General features: G+C 33.4%; 2 protein-coding genes and 1 long non-coding RNA gene across 12 annotated transcripts; 2 read left to right on the plus strand and 1 right to left on the minus strand.

Moving 5' to 3' along the window:
• The first annotated feature begins 288 nt into the window (after nucleotides 1-288).
• On the plus strand, nucleotides 289-2,610 carry LOC100116255 (ribose-phosphate pyrophosphokinase 1). Of its 3 annotated transcripts, XM_032596218.1 has the most exons (7): nucleotides 289-539; nucleotides 720-895; nucleotides 982-1,188; nucleotides 1,265-1,448; nucleotides 1,540-1,763; nucleotides 1,820-2,153; nucleotides 2,262-2,610. In XM_032596218.1, the coding sequence occupies exons 3-7, from the start codon at nucleotides 983-985 to the stop codon at nucleotides 2,352-2,354; spliced, it is 1,041 nt and encodes a 346-aa protein (XP_032452109.1). In that variant the 5' UTR covers nucleotides 289-539; nucleotides 720-895; nucleotide 982; the 3' UTR covers nucleotides 2,355-2,610. The 3 variants fall into 3 exon arrangements, with proteins under 3 accessions (XP_032452109.1, XP_008213122.1, XP_031781465.1); XM_008214900.4 differs by having other exon boundaries at nucleotides 289-895; XM_031925605.2 differs by lacking the exons at nucleotides 289-539; nucleotides 720-895 and having other exon boundaries at nucleotides 971-1,188.
• A 598-nt stretch (nucleotides 2,611-3,208) lies between these two features.
• On the plus strand, nucleotides 3,209-6,703 carry LOC103317330 (facilitated trehalose transporter Tret1-like). 8 transcript variants are annotated; one of them, XM_031927204.2, is made up of 6 exons: nucleotides 3,219-3,852; nucleotides 4,651-4,816; nucleotides 4,976-5,178; nucleotides 5,261-5,671; nucleotides 5,752-6,123; nucleotides 6,490-6,703. In XM_031927204.2, exons 2-6 carry the CDS (start codon nucleotides 4,788-4,790, stop codon nucleotides 6,507-6,509), a joined length of 1,035 nt encoding a protein of 344 aa, XP_031783064.1. In that variant the 5' UTR covers nucleotides 3,219-3,852; nucleotides 4,651-4,787; the 3' UTR covers nucleotides 6,510-6,703. The 8 variants fall into 8 exon arrangements, with proteins under 8 accessions (XP_032452110.1, XP_032452111.1, XP_032452112.1 ...); XM_032596222.1 differs by having other exon boundaries at nucleotides 3,220-3,852; nucleotides 4,651-4,746; nucleotides 5,752-5,882; XM_031927207.2 differs by having other exon boundaries at nucleotides 3,224-3,852; nucleotides 5,752-5,882.
• LOC116416903 lies at nucleotides 4,139-5,404 on the minus strand. Its single transcript, XR_004227206.2, has 2 exons — nucleotides 5,277-5,404; nucleotides 4,139-5,191 (listed from the first exon to the last, which is right to left on the minus strand). It is a non-coding gene; the product is annotated as an uncharacterized LOC116416903 (long non-coding RNA).
• Nucleotides 6,704-8,762: the final 2,059 nt, after the last annotated feature.

The raw sequence follows: 8,762 nt of genomic DNA on the forward strand, positions 1-8,762 counted from the left end.
GGAAAACAAAAAGAGCGCAAGAGAGGCCGTAAATCAGCAGCTCGTCCAATTTGTTTTGTGTAGCATATACAGCATATACGCGTCAGAGCGGATAATGAATGACGGGGGATGCTTAACGACATTTCTCCGATCGATCCTCTTTGCGCGCAACTCTCGCGTCTAATTTTGCGAGCTCGTAACCTTAAGTGCGTTACCGATTTACAGTATGCGCGCGTGAGCAATAACAAGGAATCGTTAACTGGCTTTAGAGCTCGGCTCGCGTATGCCCGCTGCCGCCGCCGCCGCTATAGTCTATACGCGAGCGCCGGCTGTTTCAGTGCGCTCCATACGCACGTTAGCAGTTCTATCGCGAGCCAACTATCTAGCAGCCGCGAGGCTGCGAATGGCCTGATAACCGTTATGCCGAGCCACTAAAACAACGCGCAAGCCTTGTTTGGCCCGGCTAGATTTGTCGGCTACCGCGCGGGAGAGCACTCGATGATACTGCCGACGACGCTGCGCAGTTGTCGCGTGTGCATGCTGCTTTCGTTTCGTTTTGGGTAGCTAACTAAATGATACTCGCAGCGCATGCTGTTGCGTCTTTCGCGAAATTTCTGTCTGGTATATTGACGGTTCTCGACAAAATTTCTGCCGTCTGCTACTCTGATCCGCATTCATTGTATTATTCGTTTCGTAATTCGTAAGTTTCCATTGAAAGCAGCATTGATAATGTTTTCCAGCGTTACTTGTACGTGAAACTGGCGTGTTTACATACGCAAGGTCTGAGACGACACGAATTAGCGCCGACGCTCCGTTAGAGCCGAGTTCACACTCGAATCGTGACCGTTATATACCTGCCAGTTGTAGTAACCAAAATCTCTGGCAAAGAAGAACCGTGATTATTTTGTCTTGCGTTGTAAGCGTTCGTTATATTTAACATAAGTGACTTCTCACACTGGTGCATATTCACGGAAAGTTGCTATAAATCCGTTTTTGTTTAAGGATGCTAACATCGCAACCAATTCGAGCCAAAAGTTTGTTACGCGCCAGCTCGCAAAGATCTTGTATTCGAAAATTACAGGAGAAAATGCCGAACATTAAGGTTTTTAGTGGAAGCTCCCACCCAGAGTTAGTGCTGCAAATTTGTGACAGACTTGGCATTGAACCTGGAAGAGTAGTGACCAAAAGATTTAGTAATTTGGAGACATGGTAAGGGATTTCTTAAAAAACGTTTTTAAATCATCTGTAAGCCTAGACTTTTATATAAATCGCACATTTTGATCAGCGTGGAAATAGGTGAATCAGTCCGAGGAGAGGATGTCTACATTGTGCAAAGTGGATGTGGAGAAGTAAATGACAACCTAATGGAACTGATGATTATGATTAACGCTTGCAAAATTGCATCTGCTTCACGAGTAACGGCTGTCATTCCCTGTTTTCCCTACGCTAGACAAGACAAAAAGGACAAGGTAAAGTTGAACTTGAATAATTGAGAGCTGATATAATACTGGTGCTTAATATGTAGCTTATTATATTGGAAACCGGCATTTTTTATTTCAGAGTCGAGCGCCTATATCCGCAAAGTTGATTGCAAACATGTTGTCAGTTTCCGGAGCTGACCATATCATCACTATGGATTTGCATGCCAGTCAAATACAAGCTTTCTTTGATATTCCCGTGGATAACCTGTATGCTGAACCTGCAGTACTCAAATGGATCAAGGAAAATATTTCTGATTGGCGAAACAGTATTATTGTTTCTCCAGATGCCGGTGGAACTAAAAGGTTAACGAAATAATACCATCTTTGACTTATAACTGAATTCAATTTCATTTTTCTAGAGTAACATCAATTGCTGACCGGTTATCAGTTAACTTTGCTCTGATCCACAAAGAAAGAGCTCGGGCTAATGAAGTGTGTAGTATGGTACTAGTAGGGGATGTTAAAAATAAAATTGCCATACTTGTCGACGATATGGCAGATACTTGTGGAACTATTTGTCACGCTGCTGACAAACTTTTGCAAGCAGGTGCTACACAGGTTTATGCTATATTGACGCATGGCGTTTTCAGCGGACCTGCCATCAACAGGATCAATAACGCAGCCTTTGAAGCTGTTGTCGTCACCAATAGTATACCACAAAATCGTCATACTGAGGACTGTTCGAAAATTAAGGTTATTTAAACATCAACTATTCATTTCGATAAGGGATTAGAAAAATTATGGAATTGATAGTTTAAAAAACGCTGCTTAATTAAAAATCCATGTTTATATATTTTTCAGGTCATTGATATTTCAATTATGCTAGCAGAAGCAATAAGAAGAACACACAATGGAGAATCGATTTCATATTTGTTTTCAAATGTGCCATATTAAATAACATGAAGTTCAACATTTCGTTCCCGCACTCAATGAAGTTTTTATAACTGTCTTAAAATTGCATTTCGTAATCTTTATTATTTATTTAAAACTTGAAGTAACATAATAAATATTGATGTGAGTGTGATATTATAATCCAAACCCGTCTTCCAGATATTTTTTTGATGGAAATCATAAATATCATCGTATAAAATATAAATTTGAATTCGGAATCCAATGACATTTCAGTAATAAACAACCATAATCCCTTAAATAATACGATTTTTAAATACTGATTTTGAAAATGGTGGTAATAAAAGAAACAATATTGTTTTCATTTTTTTCAAAACGAAACTTTGTAAAGACGTCGAAATGTTATTCATATCAACTGCACAAAAAATATCATCTTTTTATACTAAGTTTTGAAAATCAAAGAATGCGAATGTATTCTAGAAGATTCGAATTAAAAATATCACTATATATTGGAAAGGTGCATGAAATATTTGATATTTTATAAAAACTTGTGTAGAAATTATTACGGATTCTAGAAAGATATGATTTGCGAAGACTGTAATCACAGAAAATATGCAAAAAAGTATATCTTATAGAAATAATAATTTTAACATTATTCCTTAAACTGGTGTATTATGCATATATCTTATATATCACCTACAGACCTTTATTGGTTTTATAAAAATATAATTATTAAATTAGAACAATATATAATCCTTATATATTTTTAATAAATTTATTTTCAATTTAGCATTCTTATAATATACATAAAACGTATATCGAAAATCGACTTATCGAGCTAATAATTTACATTGAATTAACTTACTTGCGTAAGTCTCTATTTAGACAGCTCCTCTACTTAAAACAAACGTGAAAAATTATATTTAAAAAATAATTTAGTATAATTGATGTTTACCTGTCCGTGTCTTTTTGATTGGTATACAATTATAATCATAATTGACTCCTTGACAGAGTACGCAATTGGAACACCTTGAGTTTGCTTCGTCAGCAACGTTATTTGTGCAACTTACAAGAAAACGCGCTCAACCACAAAATGTGCACTCGAAAATATTATACTTGTCTTGTTAATGAGATAACGGTTTCAAATTCGAAAATAAACAATTGAATATTTGATTGCATTGCATATTAAATATTTAATATAAGAACGAATTAATACGATTACAGTCTGGTCATACTATCTACGAAGGCTAGCATAGTTCGGATTTTCCAACGAAAACGAGCGCAATTCAAATTTTGCCGCGAAGATTGTAACACAGTTCAATTATGTCGCGAAAACTAGCACAACTCACGAATCAACCTGCGATTTTGGGCACTGTAAGTAAGTGCTAGTCATAGCGGGAAATGTCCGAGTTGTGTTAGTCTTTGCGGCTAATGCATGGGTTGTGCTAGTCTAATGTGTGCACTTTCAGTTGTGCTATAAAAGAATAAAAATAGTAGAATAACTCTGCGTAGTGATACAGTGAAACGTGCAAGAATTGTCAGTGTAGGTGGTCTGGCACTTCCATGGTTGCTCTGTCTCGTCATAACTTGGCGCTCATTCTCCTTTTCCTTCGTATCGTTACGATTCTCTCTCTCTCTCTCTCTCTCTCTCTCTCTCTCTCTCTCTCTGTCTCCATGGCATCAGTCGAAAACAAACTAACTAGTAGAGCGTGCGTAATAAATCCTGCGGGAAATGTCCACGCTGGAATTTGCAAAGGCTCGTGTAAGAGCTTCTCCGATTCGCCTTTGCGGTCAAGAAAGAGAAAAGGAAGAAAACAAACTTTTTCTCCTTTTTTTGCTGTTCATTTGAAAAGTCTTAATATATAAGAGGAGATGGTTTCACGAAATCTTCAGTCTTTTATCCCAAAGCAGTGTTCCATTTCAGAATTGTATAAAACAGCGAAAATGTAATCAACATTTTATGAAAGTTCTTATTCAACTTTCATTGTGTACATGGCTCCCATCAATACCTGCTTATCCAAAACAAATTAATTTAACGATTTTATAATTTTATAAGATATATTTTTGCTTTTGCCTTTACGTGTTTTCTAATGTATTTAAAATAGTAATATGAATTAAATAATTACTAAGCGAAAAAAGTGTAGACATTTTTCAAAGAAATTTCTTAGGCAGCTTATTTTTGTTCCAATGCTTTACTTATGTCACCTGATAAAAATTAATAAGAGTCGAATTAATAGTAATTTCAAACTACATTTGTTCTAATCTCAAAAACTACTATGCGCGACATTGGATAAAGTACATAATTTAATTAACTTTAAATAAAATTAATTTTTTTTTGTAGCATTTTCAAATAATAAAAGACGTGCTCCTACGAGTAACAAAGTCAAATGAAAACTTTAATGCCAACTCTTGACAGGTGATATTTTCAACGCTGACTGTGAGTTAGCCAAACTTTACACAAAGTCTTATATCACTACAATGAAAAATAATTTATCAATAATAATTAGGTCAGTTTTTTTTTCATAATTATTTATTTGCGCGTTAATGTTGAATCATAAGTATAATTGTACAGGTTTTAAAAACCTCCGCGTGCGTAATGTTGCAATAATTATGACATATTTCAATGAATTTAGAAAATAATAAAGATTAATTTTTCTTCATTGCAGCAATAACGCTAACATTAGCTTGAAACATGTGCCTGAACTTAATAAGATTAGAAGTTATGCATCACAATTTTCTGCTGCATGGGCGATAAATGCATTAAAATTTACTTCTGGTACATTTGCCGGAGTAACTACGATAATCATTGCGGAATTCTACACAGAAAATGGTGAAACCAAAATGACACTTGACGAAGTAACGTGGTTTAGTACGTTTAGTCTCTAGAATATTGTAAATGTATCTTTTTAATGGTTATTAAATTGTTGCTTTAGAAAATATTTTTCTTGCAGATAGTTACTGTTTCACCTTAACGTTAGGATTCTTAGCAAGTGGTATACTGGGACAAAACATAGGCAGTCGCAGAACGATGCTGATCGCAGCAATTACATATATCACTTGTTGTTTTACATTTTACCTTTCGACAAGTGTGACAATAATCTTAATAGTTCAAGCTTTTGTAGGTTTGAACATACCCATGTCAATGAGTCCTAGTTATGCATACATTGTAGAAATTGCAGAACCGCAATTGAGAAGCATATTATTAGCTATTGGAAACTTAGCCATTATTGCGGGTTCATGCTTCGCGGTGATGATGGCAAAATATATTCACTTGAAAACTATAATTCTAATAAACACTATATTTCCAGTCATAGGATTATTGACAGTATATTTATTGCCAGAAAGCCCACACTGGCTTGCTAGTAAGATTCCCGTTTATTTGTTCTATCAAAAAATATCTAATACTGCTATTAAATCTTAATGAAACCTTCAAACTGTTCAGGTAAAGGTAAACTGCGCGAAGCTGAAAATGCACTTCTCTGGTTAAGAGGATGGACAGAACCTATTAAAATAGAATCTGAATTAAAGTCATTGAATGATAGCTATCATGACAACGAATCTTCGCATAAAACAGTAAACAGTTTGAAAAATACTTTCTCACCGTACTTGACCAGACCTTTTTGCCTTCCATTAGTTTCGATTATTTATATGTTCTTTGCACATTCAAGTGCAGGATCTTTTACATTGCACGCATATTGCATAGTAATTTTCAAAAAGATGGACCCAACTTTTGATAGATATGTTGCTGTTGCGCTTTTTGATACAATACGTGGCATTGGCGCATTTGTATATATATTTGTGGTACCTTATGCTGGTAAAAAAAAACTTCAATTTTTTTCATTTATTACTGCTGGATTTTCATACTCAATAATTGCGATCATATTACTATTAAAAGAGAAGGAATTAGTAAACTATCATGTGTATTCATTTGTTCCAGTAGTAATGTTTTTTATGTCAACTTTCTTAACTTCTATGGGAAGTTTTTGTTCAATAGTGAATTATTTCCAACAAGATTTCGCAATGTTGGCGTTGGAATAGGTTTGCTAGCATATTCGGTTTTTTTTCTGTCGCTAATAAAGTATATCTTTACATGGTTGATATCATGACATTGCAAGGAACATTTGCATTTTTGCTATAACTAGTTTCATTAGTCTTTTCTCATTTCACTATATATTTCCAGAAACTGAAGGTAGACTTTAAAAGGAATTGAGGAGTACTATGCAGGAAAACAAAATTTTAAACGGGAAAAAATAAGTTTAAATGAGTCCACTAAATTTTAATAAATCTATGTACTCCTACGTTTTTAAAAAAATATCATGTACAATTATATGCATGTAGTACAACTTATAATATTGTACATATTAAAGAACTAAATTAACATTCTTCATTTAAAACTCTGTCGAGTAAATGCTGTTATTTAAAAGCTAAATCGCAAAAATTACAGTTTGTAACATCATCTATTACGATGAAAGCACAATTTTGTACCATTTTGTTTCCAGTTACCGTATTTCAGCAAAATTTTGTCAAAATTATATTTTTATTTATTCTTTTTTTCATTAAAAATATGATATTAGTCATGGCTAGCTGTAAGTACTCTGAATCCAAGTTGGTTATAATTTTTTTATAATTCTTGAAAATGCTGATGCATTTTGCAAGTATTGCGTGAGTTTTTAGTCAGTAACAAGAAAATAAACTGACATGAGTATTTTTACAATTTCAGGGTTAATTATGATTGAAGATATATATAAGATATATATAAGATAAAGGCTTCTGATCATTTGCAAAAAAAATTTCTATTTGTGTGTAAATAAATATAAAGTGTGTATTGTATATTATCAATCGTAAGCATTTGTAAATATTGCACTCTTTTTGTATTGAATATTATTAAGATACGAAAAAGTACTTTTGAGTGATTTTGTGTCAGATGATATTTTTAAATCATTTGACGTGTAAATAACGAGTAATCATTCCACTACTTTGAGTCGCAAATTCTAATGACATTCTCATTTTTATTTGTCATGATTTTTCTGAACGTATTTAAACCAAGGTCTCATTTTTAAATATACAGAAAAATCATTGGAGAAAATTTAGTATACATTTTCATATTTGTAATGTCATTTTCATAGTCATTTTTTATAAGGAAACGGCAAAAAACTGAGGTTATACAGTGACTTGAAATTTGTAGGAAATGTATATAAAATGCTAAACTATAAGTATGCATGCTAGACGCCTTTTTGAGATAGATAGAATGCATGAGAAAGTCATAGTCAAAAACGTAGATAACGTATTTATTATTCGCTTTTTGTATGCGTAATCATCTCTTATAATAAAAAATCTTTCCGAGAGATTAAATATTGGAGCCAAGAAGTTGTTTTTATATTTGACGCAATATCAAACTTGTTATGCAATCATCAAAGCATTAAGTTTTTATACAAGTTCGGATTTACGACCTATTTGAAATAACTTGGATCCTACAGAAGTAAAATATTTATTTTTAAAGACACAGCTTATACCAGATCAATTTATTTTGGTTACTCGAACCATCCAACGTGTGAAAATGCCCGCGTGCACGTCCTATTGCGCTCTTTTCTGAAAATATATACAATGCGTCACTAAATATATTTAAGATATTTTTTTATACTTTATCCTATAGTAATATGCGTTTTCCGATTGCGCATTTGGACATTGAATATGTCATGACGTTGATTTTGTTCATTTTTTCTAAATTAAATTCTCCAAAATGAATAAGTCTGGTAGGTACGTGTGACCTCAAAAATAAATATTCAACTATTCTAATACTCAAATCGTTCCCACTCGGCTGCAGTGAATTTACACCTCTGAGCATTAGCTTAAATTGCCCTGGTATAACGTGTATACAATGGATTCCTCTTATAATTAAATAAGTTTTTGCTTTATACTTGCACATGTACTTTTTGAAGTGCAGAATAACTGCTTACTTTATATACTATATGCGTAATGAGAAAAATATTTATGCTTTGTATATGTCAAAATGTCGATCTTTTTAAGAGCCTTAATGTAATTTGCTTTCGTTCGAATTTTCATCAATTTTGAATATTTACCACATTTAATTAAAATCTGGAAGACGATCAAGTCTTGCAGATTGCCTATTAAGTACGCTGCCTTATCCGTCCATAAATCGATCGTCGCACGCACGATAAGAAATGGACGCAAGTAAAGCCACTAGTACACACCGAGTAATTGGTTTGAATTATTGCAGTAATATTATGAATCTATGAACTCTTTTCCTGCTATCAGATGTGCGTTTGAAAATGCAATTTCATATGGTTTATTAATAATTATGCATACATTTCACTTGAACTTATGCGCCGCACCACATTAAATTTAGACATAATTTAAGACGATATGATATTTATAATAGATATAGCGGTTTCTCGTAAAATAAGTTTGATAAGAATTCATCCGCGTTTTACT

This window comes from Nasonia vitripennis, chromosome 1 (assembly GCF_009193385.2).
Source record: "Nasonia vitripennis strain AsymCx chromosome 1, Nvit_psr_1.1, whole genome shotgun sequence".
NCBI classification, from domain to species: Eukaryota; Metazoa; Arthropoda; class Insecta; order Hymenoptera; family Pteromalidae; genus Nasonia; species Nasonia vitripennis.

Excerpts from the sequence above, each read along its gene's own strand:
- LOC100116255 (XM_008214900.4), top strand. The coding sequence starts at position 983 with ATGCTAACATCGCAACCAATTCGAGCCAAAAGTTTGTTACGCGCCAGC. Across the intron at positions 1,449-1,539 it reads GACAAGACAAAAAGGACAAG|AGTCGAGCGCCTATATCCGC; the intron begins GTAAAGTTGAAC and ends TTTTTATTTCAG. Across the intron at positions 1,764-1,819 it reads GATGCCGGTGGAACTAAAAG|AGTAACATCAATTGCTGACC; the intron begins GTTAACGAAATA and ends TCATTTTTCTAG.
- LOC103317330 (XM_031927201.2), top strand. The coding sequence starts at position 4,697 with ATGAAAACTTTAATGCCAACTCTTGACAG. Across the intron at positions 5,179-5,260 it reads TGACGAAGTAACGTGGTTTA|ATAGTTACTGTTTCACCTTA; the intron begins GTACGTTTAGTC and ends TTTTTCTTGCAG. Across the intron at positions 5,672-5,751 it reads AAGCCCACACTGGCTTGCTA|GTAAAGGTAAACTGCGCGAA; the intron begins GTAAGATTCCCG and ends CAAACTGTTCAG.